The sequence below is a fragment of the Nerophis ophidion genome, linkage group LG05 (assembly GCF_033978795.1).
Source record: "Nerophis ophidion isolate RoL-2023_Sa linkage group LG05, RoL_Noph_v1.0, whole genome shotgun sequence".
Taxonomy (NCBI): Eukaryota; Metazoa; Chordata; class Actinopteri; order Syngnathiformes; family Syngnathidae; genus Nerophis; species Nerophis ophidion.
The window spans coordinates 37,632,453-37,657,028 of NC_084615.1; the positions used below are offsets into that span (position 1 = coordinate 37,632,453).

Here is a 24,576-nt window from a genome sequence, read left to right on the forward strand (position 1 = left end):
TTTTTCCCGTCCAAAGGCAAAACCTAGTAACTCACTTCTAGCTGATTTTGAGAAAACAAAGGAAAACCAATCTATCTTGATGCTGTCTTAAAAAGATCTACAAAGTCATCAAACGTAAAGATATTTTCTTGAGCTTTCAATTTCTTGCCGATTGAGCCATGGATTGAATCTGCTCTCATGAACGTGTGCCCTTTCTCCAGATATTTCGGGTGGGCCCCATTCTGCGTTTGCACATTGGGCAAGAGCCGTATACAGCGTCCAGTTTTTATTTTGACCTCCACAGTTATCTGCCCAAAAGAGTATGCAAGGGGAAGAATCAAGAACCATACATTTAATGAAGGTGCTTGCAACGTCCTGGGCCAATCTTCCAAATATCCCCTCGTGCCATAATATCACATAATCAGGTTGACTGTCGGCCCCCATTCGTGCAAATGTCTCATTAAAGACAGTAAGGTGACTGACAAAGAAGCTCCGATTGGTCCCTTGAGATACTAGGTTTTTCTGTTGTATCTATGCGGTTATGTGGTAGTTGCTAGGTCCTGCCATGCGCGTAACAGCTTACTTACGGAACAAATTACAATATCGCATACACTAATGTAAATCATATCACCTAGGAACTCCAAAATGATTATCAGCTCAGTTTTGACCAAACTTGAGTTACTGGGTTTTGCCTTTGGACGGGAGATTTGTGGTCCTCTCCAAGGTTCTCATAGTCATTATTGTCACCGACGTCCCACTGGGTGTGAGTTTTCCTTGCCCTTATGTGGGTTCTTCCGAGGATGTCGTAGTCGTAGTGGTTTGAGACATTTGTGATTTAGGGCTATATAAATAAACATTCAATGATTGATGATTGAGTGGTGTCTTCTTTTTTTTTAAAATGCAAAGCACCCCAGGGAAGCTATCTAAATTTCGTTGGATCTGTACCTGTACATGCACAATGACAATAAAGATAATTCATTCATTCATTCATTCATTAATCCATCCATCCATTTTCTACCGCTTATTCCCTTTTGGAGTCGCAGGGGGTGCTGGCGCCTATCTCAGCTACAATCGGGCGGAAGGCGGGGTACACCCTGGACAAGTCGCCACCTCATCGCAAGGCCAACACAGATAGACAGACAACATTCACACTCACATTCAAACACTAGGGCCAATTTAGTGTTGCGAATCAACCTATCCCCAGGTGCATGTCTTTGGAAGTGGGAGGAAGCCGGAGTACCCGGAGGGAACCCACGCATTCCCGGGGAGAACATGCAAACTCCACACAGAAAGATCCCGAGTCTGGATTTGAACCCGGGACTGCAGGAACTTTGTATTGTGATGCAGACGCACTAACCCTTCTTCCACCGTGAAGCCCTATTCATTCATTAAAAATGTTGGTGATAAACCAATTGAAGCAGCCAAAAGAGTCGACTCTTTTTTTGGGAGTCGAGCAAAAAGAACGATCTCCTCTAAAGAGCAGAAATGCCCATCACTACTAACTGCACTCATAACGGGGACAGTCGCTAAGGCGGTGGTTCCGCCTGCCAATCAACAGACAGCCCGCCCCCTTTGAGGGCTCTCTTTCTCTAGACGGGAAGCAGGGGCTGCAAAAAAAAAGAAAAAAAGAACTCTCTTCGTTTGCAGCTGTGGAAGTTTCTACGCTATGACATCATACACGCGCTATCGGCGACACAGAAAGGGCCAAAATGTGAGTCCTCAACCAGCGTACACCACTTTGTTAAAGTAGGTGTTCCAGAGTGACACTTCGTTCATCTTTCTTTGGGACATATTGGACGCGCCGGTGAGTGTTGCAGACTAAAAGTGGACAAAAGGGGACTTTTGCAGTGGATGCGGACGCTCCAGCCTGCCCGCAGCGACGCACCGTGACTAATAAGCGCCACGACCGGGAGCCTCTTGAATTAAATGTGTCTGGAGTGCAGACCTTATGTAAGAAGTAGGACAATCATATTAAGTGTGTGTTCCGCCATGTGCAGGCAAGTGACGGACGCCAGTGCGTAAAAGTGGCCCGGCGACTCTTTTAGGAAAGTTTAGTAAAGAAAGGATGGGTGAGAATGTGGCTTCGGTGGGCGCCGACGGGAATAGTGTCAACCTGAGCGTGCTCAACTGGGAACAAGTGCAGCGGCTGGACGCCATCCTCACCGGCTCGATCCCCATCCACGGCCGCTGGAGCTTCCCCACGCTGGAGGTGAAGCCGCGCGACATCGTCAAGGTGGTCCGCAGCCGCATGGAGGAGAAGAGCATCCACGTCCGGGAGGTGCGGCTCAACGGCTCGGCGGCCAGCTACGTCCTACACGAGGACAGCGGCCTCGGGTGGAAGGACCTGGACCTCATCTTCTGCGCCGAACTCAAAGGGGAGACGGAGTTTAGGATGGTAAAAGACTTGGTTCTGGACTGCCTGCTGGACTTCCTACCTGAGGGGGTGAACAAGGAGAAAATCACACCCATGACGTTAAAGGTAAATGTATTTGAGTAATCAGATAAAATATACTTTATAGCAGCGGTGTCGAACTCATTTTAACTCAGGGGCCACAAAAGAGGAAAATCTATTCCCAAGCGGGCCGGTCTGGTAAAATCCTGTAATGATAACTTAAAACTAAAGACAACTTCAGATCGTTTTCTTTGTTTGAAAATAGAACGAGCACAATCTGAAATTGTACAAATCATAATGTTTTTTTACACTTACATGTTGCTGTTCATAGTAGTCTATCTTCATTTGGTGTGATTTATAATTTCTGAATAAATTATGTGATAATATTCATCAGTCAAATAGGTGTTTTAAAAGCCTGTGATTGGTGTAACATTTTAATCTAAAGTTAAAGTTAAAGTATTAATGATTGTCACACACATACTAGATGTGGCGAAACTATTCTCTGCATTTGACCCATCACCATTGATCTCCACCTGGGAGGTGAGGGGAGCAGTGGGCAGCAGCGGAACCACGCCCAAGCAATCATTTATGGCGATTTAACCCCCAATTCCAACCCTTAATGCTGAGTGCCAAGCAGGGAGGTAATGGGTCCCATTTTTATAGTCTTTGGTATGACTCGGCCGGGATTTGAACTCACAACCTACAGATCTCAGGGCGGACTCTCTAACCACTAGGCCACTGAGTAACTAACAGAAGATGTAATAATTAGTAATATCAAAATCAAATTACAGGATGGGGCTTCACGGTGGAAGAGGGGTTAGCGCGTCTGCCTAACAATACGAAGGTCCCGAGTAGTCGTGGGTTCAATCCCAGGCTGGGGAGCTTTCTGTGTGGAGTTTGCATGTCCTCCCCGTGACTGCGTGGGTTCTCTCCGGGTACTCCGGCTTCCTCCCACTTCCAAAGAGATGCACCTGGGGATAGGTTGATTGGCAACACTAAATTGGCCCTAGTGTGTGAATGTGAGTTTGAATGTTGTCTGTCTATCTGTGTTGGCCCTGCGATGAGGTGGCGACTTGTCCAGGGTGTACCCCGCCTTCCGCCCGATTGTAGCTGAGATAAGCACCAGCGCCCCTCGCGACCCCAAAGGGAATAAGCGGTAGGAAATGGATGGATGGAAATTACAGGATGATAATGGAATTTATTAATTTTCCTCAACTGTGTTGGCCCTGTGATGAGGTGGCGACTTGTCCAGGGTGTACACCTCCTTCTGCCCAATTGTAGCTGAGATAGGCACCAGCGCCCCTCGCGACCCCAAAGGGAATAAGCGGTAGGAAATGGATGGATGGATGGATGGATGGATGGGTGTTGGCCCTATGATGAGGTGGGGACTTGTCCAGGGTGTAAACCGTCTTCCGCCCGAATGGAGTTGAGATAGGCTCTAGCACCCCCCGTGACCCCAAAAGGGACACGTGGTAGAAAATAGATGGATGGATAATGTACTAACATTATGTGGTGTATTATGTACATATGTAGCATCATCTACAACAAAATTGTGCATATGGACCCATTTCATGAATCACACATGAAGTAAGAAGGGGATAAATGTTAGTTCAGCCTATTTATGTGTGCCCCCAAAATGTGTACCCAGCGCACTCCTGCGGCAGGGGATACAACGAATTGCTATTGCGACATCCAGTGGACACATTTAGAAGAGCAGTTTCTTTCATTCATTCTTTCATCAGTTTGACACCCTTGATTTATCGCCTCTAGGCATAGAGAAAAATTGTTCAAAAACATGTTTTCTGCCTGCCACTACGTCCTTTTTTTAAATGTATTTATACATATATATAAATTCACATCATTACCATTGATTTTGCAATTTAAAATGTGTACATCACTCTCATGTGCACACTATTGCAGCAGCTTGGCGGAAACTATGTCCGCGTATTCATGTCCACATTCTATGTGGTTCGGATTTTATTCATTTTTGTTAATTACTCTTGAGCAAAGCTGTTTTCAAATGGATTAATGGTTGAAGTCCCAATGTAAATCAAAGTTTTCGGTTTGAGACACCCAACAATAATAACACAAAACATTTTATAAAGAAAAAATATATTTAAATATGCGGAAAAAAAGCGAAATCCAAAGAAATTATGAATGAAATGGATGCCTAAACATTCAATATCCCTTACATGTTAATTGAAGACTCATGGCAATGAGCGAAAGGGAAGAGAGGGGATAGCCTAGTGAACGCCCCCTTCAGTTCGGACTTTACAAGTTCCTTCTTGAATTTATGTTTCTTCCCTTCTTTATAAACATGCTGGCATTTGCAACTTTCTTTGGCCTTAGGGTAACCTTATTTTGCTCAAAATTACAAAAACTGAATCCCAACACGTGCAATTATATGTTTGGTTACTCGATTAGACAAAATGATACGCGTACAAACAAACTAGATTTTGTTACACGCAATTATTGGCAGTACCATAACAAGGACAACATACTAAAACCAAAAATACATTTTGGGGAAAATTGCCACTGTATGTTGATAAATAAATAAATGATAAATGGGTTGTACTTGTATAGCGCTTTTCTACCTTCAAGGTACTCAAAGCGCTTTGACACTACTTCCACATTTACCCATTCACACACACATTCACACACTGATGGAGGGAGCTGCCATGCAAGGCGCTAACCAGCACCCATCAGGAGCAAGGGTGAAGTGTCTTGCTCAGGACACAACGGACGTGACGAGGTTGGTACTAGGTGGGATTTGAACCAGGGACCCTCGGGTTGCGCACGGCCACTCTCCCACTGCGCCACGCCGTCCCTATTATATATATGTTGAAAATATTCATCAACTTTTACAGCCAACTAATATGCAGCACAGAAAGGTCCTTTTCAAAGAGGATTCTGTGTAATCCAACCAGATTCAGATCTACATTAAATAGGCCAGCCTTCTAAATTATACCGACATTGGACAGGACTGACTGGTTGACTAATGGCCCACATTGAAAACATCACCACCAGAAATAAAACAGCATGCCTGCCTACTCTATCTGGTCTAGAGGCGAACATGTCCAACATGTGTTCATGATAAGCAGCGCTTGCCGCAATTGATTGAGCATGCTCTCTCGCAAAAGATAGAACAAAAACAACAAATAGGAAGAGTGGTTAGGTACTAACTTTTGTGCAACAAAACTTTAGAAAAGTGTCATGTTTATTGGGAAATCCTTGCCAAATGTTCTGCTTCTGTGTACAGCATACATGCTATATATTTTTTGAGCCTTTAAAAAGGTAAACATGCATGGTGAGCTTGAAGTACAATACTCCAATTTGCTAGTTTTTTTCAGGGCCTCATTGAACTACAGCAAACTAAAGAGGTGGCTCAAACTTATATTTATTTAGATACCCTGGCTAGCAAGTCCCAAAACCAGCTGCACATTCCCTATGAAATTACTTGTGAAAGCTGAGAAATGAACAATGTATTGTAAATCAGAGTATATTATTACTGTATCCAATTTGGGGTCTGCATCTATTAGGTGCTATATATGAAGGCTGATTATGTAGTGTGGATAGTGGATATATATATACATATATATATATATATATATATATATATATATATATACATATATATATATATATATATATATATATATATATATATATATATATATATGTGTGTGTATATATTTATATATGTGTGTGTATATATTTATATATATATATGTGTATATATTTATATATATATATATGTGTGTATGTGTATATATATATATATGTGTATATATATGTATATATGTGTATATATACATATATATATATATGTATATATACATGTGTATATATATATGTATATATATATATATATATATATATGTATATATACATATATATATATATATATATATATATATATATATATATATATATATATATATATATATATATATAAATTAGGGCTGCGAATCTTTGGGTATCCCACGATTCAATATCGATTCTTGGTGTCGCGATTCGAATTATAAATCGATTTTTTTGATCTATTCAAAAACGATATTTTTCCGATTCAAAACGATTCTGTATTCATTCAATACATAGGATTTCAGCAGGATCTACCCCAGTCTGCTGACATCCTAGCAGAGTAGTAGATTTAAAAAAAAAAAGCTTTTATAATTGTAAAGGACAATGTTTTATCAACTGATTGCAAAAAGGTAAATTTGTTTTAACTATTAAACGAACCAAAAATATGACTTATTTTATCTTTGTGAAAACATTGGACACAGTGTGTTGTCAAGCTTATCAGATGCGATACAAGTGTAAGCCACTGTGACACTATTGTTCTTTTTTATTTTATTTTTATAAATGTCTGATGATAATGTCAATGAGGGATTTTTAATCACTGCTCTGTTGAAATTATAACTAATATTGATACTGTTGTTGATAATATTCATTTTTGTTTCACTACTTTTGGTTTGTTATTTGTCGTGTTTGTGTCTTCTCCAACTGCTCTGTTTAGTTCTGAGTGTTGCTGGGTCAGGTTTGGTTTTGGAATTGGATTGCATTATTCGTGGGTTCCCTCCGGGTACTCCGTCTTCCTCCCACTTCCAAAGACATGCACCTGGGAATAGGTTGATTGGCAACACTAAATTGGCCCTAGTGTGTGAATGTGAGTGTGAATGTTGTCTGTCTATCTGTGTTGGCCCTGTGATGAGGTGGCGACTTGTCCAGGGTGTACCCTGCCTTCCGCCCGATTGTAGCTGAGATAGGCGCCAGCGCCCCCCGCGACCCCAAAAGGGAATAAGCGGTAGAAAATGGATGGATGGATTGATACTGTTGTTGATAATATTCATTTTTGTTTCACTACTTTTGGTTTGTTATTTGTCGTGTTTGTGTCTTCTCCAACTGCTCTGTTTATTGCAGTTCTGAGTGTTGCTGGGTCAGGTTTGGTTTTGGAATTGGATTGCATTATGCGTGGGTTCCCTCCGGGTACTCCGTCTTCCTCCCACTTCCAAAGACATGCACCTGGGAATAGGTTGATTGGCAACACTAAATTGGCCCTAGAGTGTGAATGTTGTCTGTGTGACTTGTCCAGGGTGTATACCGCCTTCCGCCCGATTGTAGCTGAGATAGGCGCCAGCGCCCCCCGCGTCCCCAAAAGGGAATAAGCGGAAAAAATGGATGGTTGGATGGATTTTAATGGTATTGCTGTGTAGTGGTTTGTTGGATTGATAAAAAAAATAAAAATAATAAATAAATCTATTTTTTTTTAAATGAGAATCGATTCTGAATCGCACAACGTGAGTATCGCGATTCGTCCATCCATCCATCCATCCATTTTCTACCGCTTATTCCCTTTTGGGGTCGCGGGGGGCGCTGGCGCTTATCTCAGCTACAATCGGGCGGAAGGCAGGGTACACCCAAGTCGCCACCTCATCGCAGGGCCAACACAGATAGACAGACAACATTCACACTCACATTCACACACTAGGGCCAATTTAGTGTTGCCAATCAACCTATCCCCAGGTGCATGTCTTTGGAAGTGGGAGGAAGCCGGAGTACCCGGAGGGAACCCACGCATTCACGGGGAGGACATGCAAACTCCACACAGAAAGATCCCGAGCCTGGATTTGAACCCAGGACTGCAGGACCTTCGTATTGTGAGGCAGACGCACTAACCCCTCTTCCACCGTGAAGCCCTCGCGATTCGTATTCGAACCAATTTTTCCCACACCCCTAATGTGTGTATATATATATATATATATATATATATATATATATATATATATATATATATATATATATATATATATATATATATATATATATATATATATATATATATATATATATACACACACATTAGGGGTGTGGGAAAAAAAAAAAATATATATATATATATATATATTGCGCATAATATCGCACAATTTTTGGGACATACTATATATATATATATATATATATATATATATATATATATATATATATATACATATATATATATATATATATATATATATATATATATAGTATGTCCCGAAAATTGTGCGATAGTATGCGCAATACAATGTGATATATATTTTAATTTTCCTGAAGGAACTCTCCTGAAGGGATCAATAAAGTATTATCCATCCATCTATCTATCTATACAAACTGCATTATTATGACTTATTGCCATGAATATTAAACAGCATATTTTTTTTTTCTTAGTTGTAGGCTTGTAGCCATTGGGGATGTATACTGTTAGGATGTTATCGATACCAATACCAATATTCCTTATCGATACCGGTATTCATCGTTACTCTTATCGGTAATATATGTAATTTATGTAAATAAAGATGGGGAAAAATGCATGTATTATTATTTTTATTAGGACAAGAGGTTGTGCACAAGCAACATTATAACATCTTACAGTGGGGAAGTATTTTTTCAACACCTGCTTTTTAGGTCTTAAAGAAGTCAACTATGCTAGGTGGAATGCAGTGTCATCATCTTTTTTTTTAGACCACACAGATCTATCACTGTGTTTCTATTCATTACAATTAGACTCATTATATCCATCCACCCTTTTTCTACCGTTTGTCCTTATAATAACATTAAAAAATAGTGGTAAAAATATTACATATGGTATTCATGCTCATTTACAGACCTTTAACAAAAATATCATATCAAATATATAATATAAAGCAATACATCCAATTAGCATTTTGGGTGAGTGTGCATTTTGTAATACCAGGAATTGTTATTTGTGTTTGTTTCTTTCGGACCTGTTTGAGTGATGGACCGAAAGCCAGTGTTTTCAGCCGCCGACGTATGTGAAGTGAAGTGAGGTGAATTATATATATGTATATATATATATATATATATATATATATATATATATATTGCTTTTCTCTTGAGACTCAAAGCACTTTACATAGTGAACCCCATTATCTACATATTTTAAGCTCAGTTTTAACCAGTGTTGGTGGCACTGGGAGCAGGTGGGTAAAGTGTCTTGCCCAAGGACACAACGGCAGTGACTAGGACCGCGGAAGCAGGGATTGGACCTAGAACCCGCAAGTTGCTCTCACGGCCGCTCTACCAACTGAGCCACACCTGCCTGTGTCATGTGTTTATTATATAAATAAATATAAAAACAGCGATTACTTAAAATATTCACTTTTTTGAGTGGATCAATATTGGCCTGTGGATTAGCTGGATCGCTTAGAGCAGTGGTTCTCAACCTTTTTTGAGTAATGTACCCCCTGTGAAAATGTTTTTAATTCAAGTACCCCCTAATCAGAGCAAAGCATTTCTGGTTGAAAAAAAGAGATGAAGTAAAATACAGCACTATGTCATCAGTTTCTGATTTATTAAATTGTGTAACAGTGCAAAAATATTGCTCATTTGTAGTGGTCTTTCTTGAACTATTTGGAAAAAAAGATATGAAAATAACTAAAAACTTGTTGAAAAATAAACAAATGATTCAATTATAAATAAAGATTTTACACATAGTGGTAAATATCTCTATTACAATCCCCTCTTTGGGGATTGTAATAGAGATCCATCTGGATTTATGAACTTAATTTCAAACATTTCTTCACAATAAAAGAAATCTTTAACATCAATATTTATGGAACATGTCCACAAAAACATCTACAGTATCTGTCAACACTGAATATTGCATTGTTGCATTTCTTTTCGCAGTTTATGAACTTACATTCATATTTTGTTGAAATATTATTTAATAAATATATTCATAGAGTATTTTTGAATTGTTGCTATTTTTAGAATATTTAAAAAAAATCTCACGTACCCCTTGGCATACCTTCAAGTACCCCCAAGGGGTACGCATACCCCCAATTGAAAATTACTGGCTTAGAGGACGGTTGTGTTGATGAAGCACGCCGTAGGGGGCAGTTGTGAGTTAAGTGGCGTGCACTTTAAACAGACGCTCACTCTTATTTTTGTGCATGACTTTGAGGGACTTTTGAGGAAGAAATATTGTTGTGTTACAAGCTTTTATGTGGTGTCGCTTCCTTACTTGTGATTATTACAATCTGATTATCATGTACTTGTGCGGAGTATCGGAACTTGAACTTAATGTGACAGCGTGTCATAATGATGACGGTCAGCTACAGTAGATGAAAAAAAAAAACAGAGATCGCTTTATCAATAGTTCAGAATCTTACTTTTCTTCCAGAACCGATGCAATTAGGAAATCGTACCAAAAATACCGGTCAACGATACACATCTCTAGTGGCCATGTGTTTTACTTTTTTTATTTATACAATTTTTGTATTTGTAACTATTTGTGGACAAGTTCCATAAATACTGATGTTGAAGATTTCTTTTTTTGTGAAGAAATGTTTAGAATTAAGTTCATTAATCCAGATGGATCTCTATTACAATCCCCAAAGAGGGCACTTTAAGTTGATGATTACTTCTATGTGTAGAAATCTTTATTTTGTTATATTTGAATCACTAGTTATTTTTATATCCTTTTTTCCCAAATAGTTTAAGAAAGACAACTACAAATGAGCAATATTTTGCATAGTTATACAATTTAATAAAACAGAAACTGATGACATAGTGCTGTATTTTACTTTTTTTTCTTTTTTTCAACCTAAAGTGCTTTGCTCTGATTAGGGGGTACTTGAATTAAAAAAAATGGGGTACATCACTGAAAAAAGGTTGAGAACCACTGGGCTAGCCCATGTCATTTTTTAAGAGTTGAGACAGTTTTCTAAGATGTTGCCAAATTTGGGAGTTAGTTACAGTAGATGCTGTAAGGCGTTACCCTGTAGTCACTGCTTTAAATGTAGAAGTACAAAGCTATTTGCTGATGCTACATGCAAACACTTCCTTCTTCACCGCATGTTCCTCCATGTGTGTTTCAGGAGGCCTATGTGCAAAAGATGGTGAAGGTGTGCAACGACTCGGACCGCTGGAGCCTCATCTCGCTTTCCAACAATCGAGGCAAAAACGTGGAGCTCAAGTTTGTGGACTCCCTCCGGCGGCAATTTGAGTTCAGTGTGGACTCGTTTCAAATTCGCCTGGACTCACTCCTGCTCTTTTACGAGTGCTCAGAGCATCCCATGGCCGCCACTTTTCATCCCACCATCCTCGGGGAGAGTGTCTACGGAGACTTCCCTGCCGCCCTGGACCACCTGCGCAAGCGTCTCATCTGCACCCGGAGCCCTGAGGAGATCCGGGGCGGGGGCCTGCTAAAGTACTGCCACCTGCTGGTGCGGGGTTTCCGCGCCGCCTCCGACAAGGAGATGAAAGTGCTTCAGCGGTACATGTGCTCGCGCTTTTTCATAGATTTTCCTGACGTGGGAGAGCAGAAGCGGAAGCTGGAGTCCTATCTGCAGAACCACTTTGTGGACCTGGAGGACAGGAAGTACGACTATCTGGCCGTGCTGTACGACGTGGTGCAGGAGAGCACTGTGTGCCTGATGGGCCACGAGAGGCGCCAGACCTTGGGCCTCATCTCTTCGCTGGGGCTGCGTGTGCTGGCCGAGCAGAACGCCATCCCCATTGCCGCTAATGTCACCTGCTTCTACCAACCCGCCCCATACGTCTCCAACTGTAACTTCAGCAACTACTATGTAGCTCAAGTCCAGCCTTTCTTCTCCTGCCCGCCCTCGCCACCCCAGCAGTACATTCCTCCCTCCCAGCATCCAATGTATGCCACCTGGCTGCCTTGTAGCTAAACCTCCTCTACTACTATCTGTGCACACAGTGCGCTCTTGAAGAGGGCCAATCTTACCGGTCCACCAAATGAGGGAAGTGAGAGGGTCCGACTTAGGCCAAGCATGACAGGAAGTGCGAATGAGGACACGAGGATCAAGGAGGAGCTAACAAGCTGGGGTCTTGACTGACCCATCAGTTTTTAGGCTTTACTCACCCATCAGACTGGACTATTGTTTTGGTGATATCTCGTGGAATGTGGACATTTTATCACAAATACAATCCATATCCTCTTCGAGGGCAACTAAGAGGACTTCAGGACTGATGATGTTAATGTCGAGTTACTTTCTATGCGTCACTAAGTGACTTCTTTTAAAAATGCAAAAATGAGGAAGTGACAGCTGTTCCTATATCCACAAAGGTCTACATGAGAAACAACAAAACAATGTGCTTTTTATGTCTTCAAGTGCCTGGAAACATTTTGAAAAGAAAAGGGAAAACTATATTTTTGTGATTTTGTAGAAGTCTGTTCTGTTTTCAAGCTGGTAATGAATGTATTGTTTACATGTGCTGGCTTCCCACACTGAGCGACCAAGTGATTTTCTTTTCTTGTTGTGGTCGTTGCTGCAATATTTAGGTTAAAGTCTTTGCTCTCAAACACGCCGATTACCAAAGAGGAAGTATCAACATAGAATTAGAACGAGAAGAGAAGCGTATAAAATGCTTATACCAATAAATAACAGTTTGCCAGTTTCATTTCTTATACGATGCAGAATAAGGTGAAGTAGGTCAAAACCCAATAAAATATTTTCGCACACTTGAAAGGGTGAAAATGGAATGATTAGAAATACAGTGCACAGTATTTGACATATGCAAACGTATAATTTGAGTAGATGATTTCTAGTAAACTAAACTTAACTTTGCACATCATTATGGTGTGCAGCATTTGCACTGTCACTGCACCTTTGCGACACCGAGAATAGTACATCTATATCAGGGGTCACCAACATTTTTGAAACCAAGAGCTACTTCTTGGGTACTGATTAATGCGAAGGGCTACCAGTTTGAGACACACTTAAATAGATTGCCAGAAATAACCAATTTGCTCAATTTACCTTTAATAAATAAATCTATATGTATAAAAAAAATGGGTATTTCTGTCTGTCATTCCGTCGTACATTTTTTTTTTCTTTTACGGAAGGTTTTTTGTAGAGAATAAATGATGAAAAAAACACTTATTGAACCGTTTAAAAGAGGAGAAAACACGAAAAAAATGAAAATAAAATTTTGAAACATAGTTTATCTTCAATTTCGACTCTTTAAAATTCAAATTTCAACCGAAAAATAATGAATAGAAAAACTAGCTAATTGAAATATTTTTGAAAAAAATAAAAAAATAATTTATGGAACATCATTAGTAATTTTTCCTGACTAAGATTAATTTTACAATTTTGATGACATATTTTAAAAAGGTTAAAATCCAATCTGCAATTTGTTATAATATATAACAAATTGGACCAAGCTATATTTCCAACAAAGACAAATTATTTCTTCCAGATTTTCCAGAACAAAAATTTTAAAAGAAAATCAAAAGACTTTGAAATAAGATTGAAATTTGATTCTAAATATTTTCTAGATTTGCCATAATATTTTTTTTTAATTCTAATCATAATAAGTTTGAAGAAATATTTCACAAATATTCTTCGTCGAAAAGATAGAAGCTAAAATGAAGAATTAAATTAAAATGTATTTGTTATTCTATACAATAAATATAAATTGTCAGGAAAGAAGAAGAAGGAATTTAAAAGGTAAAAAGGTATATGTGTTTAAAAATCCTAAAATCATTTTTAAGTTTGTATTTTTTTCTCTAAAATTGTCTTTCTGAATGTTATAAGAAGCAAAGTAAAAAAAATAAATTCCATCCATCCATCCATCCATCATCTTCCGCTTATCCGAGGTCGGGTCGCGGGGGCAGCAGCCTAAGCAGGGACGCCCAGACTTCCCTCTCTCCAGCCACTTTGAACGGTCACTTTGAGGCCGTATGTGTACTGGTGGAACTTTTCCATGCTGAATACCATCGCTAGAAACTCTTTTTCTATTTGGGCATAGCCCTGTTCTGTCTGTGTGAGTGCTCTGCTTGTAAATGTGACAGGTTTATCGTTCTGGGAAAAACTTGGCAAAATAATTTACCATACCCAGTAACATCTGGACTGCTTTCACATCTGCTGGTTTTAGCATCTGTGTGATAGCACGCACCTTTTCAGGATCTTTTTTTCAGTCCATCCACCGTCAGGAGGTGTCCAATGTATGCAACCTCATCTTGACTCAGTTTGAACTTTTCTAAGTTCAGTTTAATCCCTTTTGTCTGCATCGGCTCAGAAAAAGACTCAACTTTTCTTCATCATCATGCTCAGCTGGGTCTCGCGTCTCCCCTCGTGGTGTGATCAAAACGTCATCGGCAATAATATACAAACATTTGTACAAACCAGGCAAATCCTCTAACGCTTGTGTGAGCTTTTTTGTTGAAAGATCTCATGGGCCGGACTTTCCCCCGTTGGCATTCTCAGCCATTTGTAACGTCCAAATGAAGTAGCAAATGTTGTTAGGAAACTGGACTTTTGACATCACACACTGTAAATACTTTAGCTTTGGACAGGTCTAGAAGTATGTCTTCAATGGTTGTTCATGGGAAATGACTTCGTTTTAGAGCTTTGTACAAATGTTTTGGATCAATACATAATCTTAGCTTCTCATTCTGCTTTTGTACAACAACCATCCACTGATCCATTCGGTACTGCACTCCATTTGTCGCGATGATTTTCCTGCGTTGTAGGTCCCAAAGCTCATCTTATTTTTTAGCGGCTTCATCATGGCGATTGGAACATGTCTCTTTGGCAGCTACACGGGTTTCACAGTTTCGTCAATATCGATTTTTTATCTGCCTCCAGACACCTGTCTCCAGTGAACACATCAGCATACTCTGCCCCACTGTCCATTGTGTACTGGAAAGCTTCATTAAGGCATACTTGCCAACATTGAGACCTCCGATTTCGGGAGGTGGGGGGTGGTGACCTGGTCGTGGGTGGGGCGGGGGGCGTGCTTGGAGGCGGGGCGTGGTCAGGAGGGCAGGAGTATATTTACAGCGAGAATTCACCAAGTCAAGTATTTCATATATATATATATATATATATATATATATATATATATATATATATATATATATATATATAATAAATACTTGAATTTCAGTCTTCATTTATTTACACATATACACACACATAACACTCAACTCATTGTTGAGTTAAGGGTTGAATTGTCCATCCTTGTTCTATTCTCTGTCACTATTTTTCGAACCATGCTGAACACCCTCTATGATGATGCATTGCTGTGTGGCACGCACAAAAGTGCTTTCATCAAATGCACTAGAGTCTGGAATCTTCCATCTCTCCCTAGCATGGCCCAAAACCGGTCAATCTTTGCTTTCTGAGGAAGATATTCAAGTACTTGGTAGTCCACTACTTCTTTCCGGAGGCTATCCAGGTCCAACCGCAGCTGTGGCTTGGAACTTACAAGCGTACTTCTTCATCTTACTCGTTGTCGGCGTCGCCACGGCTGTATCTTCCTCGTTCTTCTGCTTCGTCTCCTTGTTGTGTGCACAGTTATGCACTGCACTCTCTAAAAGCCGTAGATGTTATTGTCACATATGCATGTACAGAACATGGCAGTATTGTCCTGTTTAAGAGTGTCACAACATTGCTGTTTACGGCAGACAAACTGCTTTACGGTAGACGAAAACGTGACTGCTGATGTTGTGTGTTGTTACCGCGCTGGGAGGGCGTTAATGAAACTGCCTAACAATAAACCCCATATAAGAAACCAAGAACTCGCCCTCGATCATTCTACAGTTATAACGTGAATGGGCATTGAATTTCGGGAGAAAATTTGTCCCGGGAGGATTTCGGGAGGCGCTGATTTTCAGGAGTCCTGGAAAATCCGGGAGTGTTGGCAAATATGCATTAAGGTGACTATGGTGTCAATTGCAATGATATTTTCATAGTACACATTTATTAGTTTCATGGCTTCACTGGCCCTTTTACCAAGCAGTAGCACAGCACAGCCTTTGTCCACCACCTTGAACTCCAACTGATACAGTCTTTGGTTTCTCGGGTTCCTTAATTTCACCTTGCATTTTCTTAGTGGCCTCAGTTTGCATTTGTTGTACTTTACCAGCACAGTTTGTGTGTCTTTAAGTTTCTTCTCAGAATCAAGCATGTTAATTGGGATGACATTGCAAGTAGCGCCACAGTAAATCTGGAATTTCACAACATCATTGCCAAAGCTGCTTCCGTAACACAGGCAATGTCTTCATACTCATCACTCTCATATTGTGCTACACTGTGTACATGTCTCTTATTTCTTTGTACTGGGCTTTATGCGTTTATCTTTTTTCTTTGTCCACTATTGGTCCGGGGATTTGGCTTTAATATTCTCCCGCGACAACTATGCCGCCATGCAAAGTTGCATGCATGTGTCCAGAGTCATGTTTTTTCGTGGAGTAGTCTCTCTCGCATGCCTGCGTAATTGTGTCCACAGAAAATCCGATCTCGGATGAGAGAGCCTCTCAATGTCCCAAAGTTGCATGTTTAGGCCAACAGTTTCAGTGCTGCGACGTAGCTGTCGATAACTCCACTGACCTCTTGATTTCTTGTAAAGAAACGATAACTTTCCACAGTCTCAACACCGGGGATACAACGGGCATCAAATTTGTCAATGATGTCATCTAGTTTCCATGCATTTCTGGCTGAATCACCCATGAATGTATCCAAAAGTTCCCGGCCACTCTTGCCGACGAGATAGCTGAAAAGCTTCACCTTTTTCTTTTCGTCCTCTTCCTCGCTTGACAGCGATAAATCCACGTACAGCCCACACTCGTCCCTTCACGTCTTCCATGTCTTCAGAAGGTTGCTGGAGTCCAGGCAAAAGGTTTACGAGGGTTTTAATCCCTCCGTGTTGCTGCGCTTGGCAGGCTATCCCAGTGTTAGCTCGTCTGCTAATTACGGCTTCAGCGTCACGCCGTCGCGCTGGCTGGACAGGCTGAGTCCACTGCCACTGCCAACATGTTGAATTCTGTTCTCTTTCACACACCGACTACAGTATTCATTATTTGGACAAATCTGGGCCGAAATTTATTGTTCAACTTCGGCAGACACCTTTAGAACAGTACAGCACGAGCCCTGCTTTTTTTCCGGTGCATCACTCAATAAAGTCCCTGTTACAACCAGTACTGGGACTAACGCGTTACTGTAACGCCGTTATTTTTGGCGGTAACTAGTAGTCTCACGCGTTATTTTCTATATTCAGTAACTCAGTTATTGTTACTACATGATGCGTTACTGCTTTATTTTTTGTGTTGTATCGGCTAGAAACAGAAGATCTGAGTGTGTTTAATTGGAAAGTTGCAGTGTCGTCCTTCTTAATCTTCTTGTGTCACAAAGGAGAGAAGAGGCACGCTCTGTGTGTGTCTGAGTGTGGGTGTGGGGTGAGGTGTGTGTGTGTTTTTACTAATAAGACATCATTGCGGAGCCGCAGTCGAGTTTCTTAACATGGAGATATTCTTGCTACTTTTCTTTTGTCGAGCACAAAGAAAAGAACATTTTAGTTGTATGTAAGTTGTGTCCTGGATCAAAGATCCTATCTACTCCACAAAAAAGCAATTAAAATCTGCTGAAACAGCTTGAAAAGCAACATGCTTTGACAAAGCTAGTAAAGAGAGACACAGACTAAAATGCCACTTCACCAACACTTAAGGATTTTAACAGAGGCACTGCTAGCCAGGACAACATTGATAGAGCCATTGCAGCGTATGTGGTAGAAGACATGCAGGCTATTTCTACAGTGGAGTAACCCGCTTTCTGGCATCTAATTAGTATGATACCGGCGTCAAACAGCAAATGGCACGAAGAATATTTTCACATACCTGGACTGAGGACATAAACATGGAAAGCAAGCTTATGAAAATACTCCAAACTCTGCCTCTGATCATCATTCAGCACTAAAGGTACACACACTCTGTCAATTCTCTTATATACTCTTTCATTCTAGGCTTCCAGAGTGTTTGATTAACAAACCACTCTAAATGTATATACCATAAAGTTCACAGACATAAAGAGGTATCCTAGTGGGCCAGGCCAATGTTTCCTTATCTCTAAACTAACACTGGGGAAAAGTGTAGAGTGTTCTGGGCTTCACTGAAGACATGATCTTATTTCACGATTCCTAGAGAGAAAAAAATGCCTGATTAGGCTTTGTGTATGTCATGTGTGCCTTCCTTGGGTGAAGACAGGTTTACAGTTATTATGTTATTATGCTGTTTGTTACTTGTGTATGTTATGTTGTACCCTGCCTTCCGCCCGATTGTAGCTGAAATAGGTACCAGCGCCCCTCGCGACCCCAAAGGGAATAAGCGGCAGAAAATGGATGGGTGGATGAATGTTGCAGCTATTTAAAATAGTTTTGTCAATTTGTTCTGGGTTGAAATAAATTGGCCCTTTGAAACATTTCTTTGTGTTTGTGTGTTGTATGTAGACCACATTGCTTAGCAGAGTTCAATGATGCAAATGCATGTCAAGTTAATCAACAGATTGCATTATTCTCCAGTGCAATAACAGTACTGAAATGAAGGCTAAAAGGGCATTAATGTGAGCTTTAAAAAAAGAAGAAAAAAAGTAACTAAGTAGTTACTTTTCACAGTAAAACATTACTTTTTGGTGTAAGTAACTGAGTTAGTAACTAAGTTACTTTTAAAATAAAATAACTAGTAAATGTAACTAGTTACAGGTTTTCAGTAACTAACACAACACTGGTTGCAACACAAACAATAGTTCCTAGGGAACATATACGGTTTAACAATAGCTCCTATTGTTACACACTTGACATCCACTGTAATGATACCAAGTACAAGAGCGTATCTAGTTGATAGAACTATGATGAAATTGATATTTTTTATCATCACAAAATCTTTTTTTCATTTTTTTATTTATCTATATCATGTGTATAAACTCAGGAAATATGTCCCTGGACACACGGGGACTTAAAGGCCTACTGAAACCCACTACTACCCACCACGCAGTCTGATAGTTTATATATCAATGATGAAATATTAACATTGCAAAACATGCCAATACGGCCTTTTTAGTTTACTAAATTGCAATTTTAAATTTCCCGGGAGTTTCTTCTTTAAAACGTCGCGTAATGATGACGTGTACACTTGACGTCACGGGCTGTTAGGAAATATGAGCGCTGCCCACACACACAGCAAAAAGTCGTCTGCTTTAACCGCATAATTACACAGTATTTTGGACATCTGTGTTGCTGAATCCTTTGCAATTTGTTCAATAATATTGGAGAAGTCAAAGTAGAAAGATGGATTTGGGAAGCTTTGGCATTTAGCCACACAGACACACGGTGATTCCTTGTTTAAAATTCACGGAGGTGAAACTTTACTATGGATCACAGCGGTCAAGCGAACATGGATCCCGACCGAATGTCAACCAGCAGGTTTCGGTGAGAAAATTGTGGTAAAAAGTCGTATCTTACCGGAGATCAGCTGAGCTTTTGCCGTCCATAGCTGCCGTCGACTTCCCTGAGACACTGGCGTCAACACACCCGTGGACACACACCTCCGACTATCAGGTACTGTTAAACTCACTAAAACACTAGCAACACAATAGAAAGATAAGGGATTTCCCAGAATTATCTTAGTAAATGTGTCTAAAAACATCTGAATGGAATCGCGTTTTTTTTTTTTTTTACTTTTTTTTTTTTTTCTAGTCATCCATCCATCCATCTTCTTCCGCTTATCCGAGGTCGGGTCGCGGGGGCGACAGCCTAAGCAGGGAAACCCAGACTTCCCTCTCCCCAGCCACTTCGTCTAGCTCTTCCCGAGGGATCCCGAGGCTTTCCCAGGCCAGCCGGGAGACATAGTCTTCCCAACGTGTCCTGGGTCTTCCCCGTGGCCTCCTACCGGTGGGACATGCCCTAAACACCTCCCTAGGGAAGCGTTCGGGTGGCATCCTGACCAGATGCCCGAACCACCTCATCTGGCTCCTCTCGATGTGAAGGAGCAGCGGCTTTACTTTGAGTTCTTCCCGGATGGCAGAGCTTCTCACCCTATCTCTAAGGGAGAGCCCCGCCACACGGCGGAGGAAACTCATTTCGGCCGCTTGTACCCGTGATCTTATCCTTTCTGTCATGACCCAAAGCTCATGACCATAGGTGAGGATGGGAACGTAGATCGACCGGTAAATTGAGAGCTTTGCCTTGCGGCTCAGCTCCTTCTTTACCACAATGGATCGGTACAACGTCCGCATTACTGAAGACGCCGCACCGATCCGCCTGTCGATCTCACGATCCACTCTTCCCTCACTCGTGAACAAGACTCCTAGGTACTTGAACTCCTCCACTTGGGGAAGGGTCTCCTCCCCAACCCGGAGATGGCATTCCACCCTTTTCCGGGCGAGAACCATCCACTCGGACATGGAGGTGCTGATTCTCATTCCGGTCGCTTCACACTCGGCTGCGAACCGATCCAGCGAGAGCTGAAGATCCCGGTCAGATGAAGCCATCAGGACCACATCATCTGCAAAAAGCAGAGACCTAATCCTGCGGTTACCAAACCGGAACCCCTCAACGCCTTGACTGCGCCTAGAAATTCTGTCCATAAAAGTTATGAACAGAATCGGTGACAAAGGACAGCCTTGGCGGAGTCCAACCCTCACTGGAAATGTGTTCGACTTACTGCCGGCAATGCGGACCAAGCTCTGGCACTGATCGTACAGGGAACGGACCGCCACAATAAGACAGTCCGATACCCCATACTCTCTGAGCACTCACAACAGGACTTCCCGAGGGACACGGTCGAATGCCTTCTCCAAGTCCACAAAGCACATGTAGACTGGTTGGGCAAACTCCCATGCACCCTCAAGAACTCCACCGAGGGTATAGGGCTGGTCCACAGTTCCACGACCAGGATGAAAACCACTGTTCCTCCTGAATCCGAGGTTCGACTATCTGGCGTAGCCTCCTCTCCAGTAGACCTGAATAAACCTTACCGGGAAGGCTGAGGAGTGTGATCCCACGATAGTTGGAACACACCCTCCGGTCCCCCTTCTTAAAGAGAGGAACCACCACCCCGGTCTGCCAATCCAGAGGTACCGCCCCCGATGTCCACGCGATGCTGCAAAGTCTTGTCAACCAAGACAGCCCCACAGCATCCAGAGCCTTAAGGAACTCCGGGCGGATCTCATCCACCCCTGGGGTCTTGCCACCGAGGAGCTTTTTAACTACCTCAGCGACCTCAGCCCCAGAAATAGGAGAGTCCACCACAGATACCCCAGGCACTGCTTCCTCATAGGAAGACGTGTTGGTGGGATTGAGGAGGTCTTCGAAGTATTCCTTCCACCTATCCACAACATCCGCATTTGAGGTCAGCAGAACACCATCCGCACCATACACGGTGTTGATAGTGCACTGCTTCCCCTTCCTGAGGCGGCAGACGGTGGTCCAGAATCGCTTCGAAGCCGTCCGGAAGTCGTTTTCCATGGCTTCCCCGAACTCCTCCCATGTCCAAGTTTTTGCCTCCGTGAATGCTGAAGCTGGACACCGCTTGGCCTGTCGGTACCTGTCCACTGCCTCCGGAGTCCTATGAGCCAAAAGGACCCGATAGGACTCCTTCTTCAGCTTGACGGCATCCCTCACCGCTGGTGTCCACCAAGGGGTTTTAGGATTGCCGCCCCGACAGGCACCAACTACCTTGCGGCCACAGCTCCGATCTGCCTCCTCGACAATAGAGGTGCGGAACATGGTCCACTCGGACTCAATGTCCAGCACCTCCCTCGTGACATGTTCAAAGTTCTTCCGGAGGTGGGAATTGAAACTTTGTCTGACAGGAGACTCAGCCAGACGTTCCCAGCAGACCCTCACAATGCGTTTGGGCCTCCCAGGTCTGTCCGGCATACTCCCCCACCATCGCAGCCGACTCACCACCAGGTGGTGATCGGTAGAAAGCTCCGCCCCTCTCTTAACCCGAGTGTCCAAAACATAAGGCCGCAAATCCGATGACACAACTACAAAGTCGATCATGGAACTGCGGCCTAGGGTGTCCTGGTGCCAAGTGCACATATGGACACCCTTATGTTTGAACATGGTGTTTGTTATGGACAAACTGTGATGAGCACAAAAGTCCAATAACAAAACACCACTCGGGTTCAGATCCGGGCGGCCATTTTTCCCAATCACGCCTCTCCAGGTTTCACTGCCGTTGCCAACGTGAGCGTTGAAGTCTCCCAGTAGGACAAGGGAATCACCCGGGGGAGCACTTTCCAGTACTCCCTCGAGTGTTCCCAAAAAGGGTGGGTACTCTGAACTGCTGTTTGGTGCATAAGCACAAACAACAGTCAGGACCCGTCCCCCCACCCGAAGGCGGAGGGAGGCTACCCTTTTGTCCACCGGGTTGAACTCCAACGTACAGGCTTTGAGCCGGGGGGAAACAAGAATTGCCACCCCAGCCCGTCGCCTCTCACTGCCGGCAACGCAAGAGTGGAAGAGGGTCCAGTCCCTCACGAGAGAAGTGGTTCCAGAGCCCTTGCTGTGCGTCGAAGTGAGTCCGACTATATCCAGCCGGAATTTCTCGACTTCGCGCACTAACTCAGGCTCTTTCCCCCCCAGTGACGTGACGTTCCACGTCCCAAGAGCTAGCTTCTGTAGCCGAGGATCGGACCGCCAAGTGCCCTGCCTTCGGCTGCCGCCCAGCTCACATTGCACCCGACCTCTATGGCCCCTGCTATGGGTGGTGAGCCCATTGGAGGGGTGACCCACGTTGTCTCTTCGGTCCGTGCCCGGCCGGGCCCCATGGGAACAGGCCCGGCCACCAGGCACTCGCCATCGTGCCCCACCTCCGGGCCTGGCTCCAGAGGGTGGGCCCCGGTGACCCGCGTCCGGGCGAGGGAAATCTGGGTCCATGCTTTTTCTTCTTCATAAAGGTCTTCGAGCTACTCTTTGTCTGATCCCTCACCTAGAACCTGTTTGCCTTGGGAAACCCTACCAGGGGCCCCCGGACAACATAGCTCCTAGGATCATTGGGACACGCAAACTCCTCTACCACGATAAGGTTGCAGCTCAGAGAGGAGTTTTTTCTAGTCAGTCAATATCAATATGGTCAAACACGAATCTTTCTTCCTCGCTCAAATTAATGGGGAAATTGTCGTTTTCTCGGTCCGAATAGCTGTTTTTGTTGGAGGCTCCCATTAAAAACAATGTGAATATGTCAGGAGCCATCAAACATGTGACGTCATCGTCTGCGACTTCCGGTAGAGGCAGGGCTCTTGTCTTAGCACCGAAAGTTGCTAACTTTATCGTGGATGTTCTCTACTAAATCCTTTCAGCAAAAATATGGCAATATCGCGAAATGATCAAGTATGACACATAGAATGGACCTGCTATCCCCGTTTAAATAAGAAAATCTCATTTCACTTGGCCTTTAAATTATGACCAATGTATGATCCAATAACTAGTAATTATCGTATCGATACCCACATTTGTGGTGTCATCCAACTAATGTAAAGGATCCAAACAACAGAATAATGCGTCTTTATTACATTTTAACACATGTGTAGATGGAACATGTTAAAACAGAAAGTAACCAGGTATTAACAGTAAATGAACAAGTAGATTAATAATTATTTCTTTACCGCATGTCCTTCAGAATTTTGACAAAATAATAGAATGGGAAATGACACAATATGTTACTGCATACGTCAGCACTCAAATTAGGAGTCTTTGTTTGCTTACTCACTAATAAAAGACAAGTTGTCTCGTATGTACACTATTTTATTTGAAGACAAAATTATTTTGATTGCAATAAGAAACCTTTAAATGTACCATAAGATTTTCTGTTAAAATAAAGCCAATAATGACATTTTTTGTGGTCCCTTTTATTTAGAAAAGTATTGAAAAGTGTCAAAATATAATTTGGTACCGGTACCAAAATATTGCTATCGGGACAACCCTAATTACAATATGGTACATCACATATGTGTAAAATACTCGTTTTTATAGTTTTTATCAAACTCTATTTTTGTACAGCTTGTCTTTGGGTAGATTTTGTTCAAAACGCCCATTTGTCAGGTTTTTATAATTGTCTGATATTATAACCAAGTATATGTAATATATGTAATACATATCATAAGTGTGCTGTGTTGACACTCACAGGTGTTAATTGTGAATACTGTTTGTGTTTTTTTGGTTTAAAAAGATAGTCTCCTCGGTGTTTGACTTGATCGACCTAATGATTAAAGTAAAAAAACAAAAACAAAGACTGCTGTCTGAGAGCCGTCCATTAGGCAATAAAGTAATTAATGCGTTGCTGTCAGTGAACATTGCTCTCAGGTCAACGCTCCAAAGTGACCCCGTCATCTTGCCAGCTTGTGACAGCTGAGCGTGAAGGATTTCCCTTAGTGAGACGACACTATGCCGTC

At 42.1% G+C, this 24,576-nt stretch overlaps 1 protein-coding gene across 1 annotated transcript; it reads left to right on the forward strand.

Moving 5' to 3' along the window:
* Positions 1-1,533: 1,533 nt before the first annotated feature.
* LOC133553034 (terminal nucleotidyltransferase 5A-like) lies at positions 1,534-12,867 on the forward strand. Its single transcript, XM_061900775.1, has 2 exons — positions 1,534-2,458; positions 11,251-12,867. The coding sequence occupies exons 1-2, from the start codon at positions 2,045-2,047 to the stop codon at positions 12,064-12,066; spliced, it is 1,230 nt and encodes a 409-aa protein (XP_061756759.1). The 5' UTR covers positions 1,534-2,044; the 3' UTR covers positions 12,067-12,867.
* Positions 12,868-24,576: the final 11,709 nt, after the last annotated feature.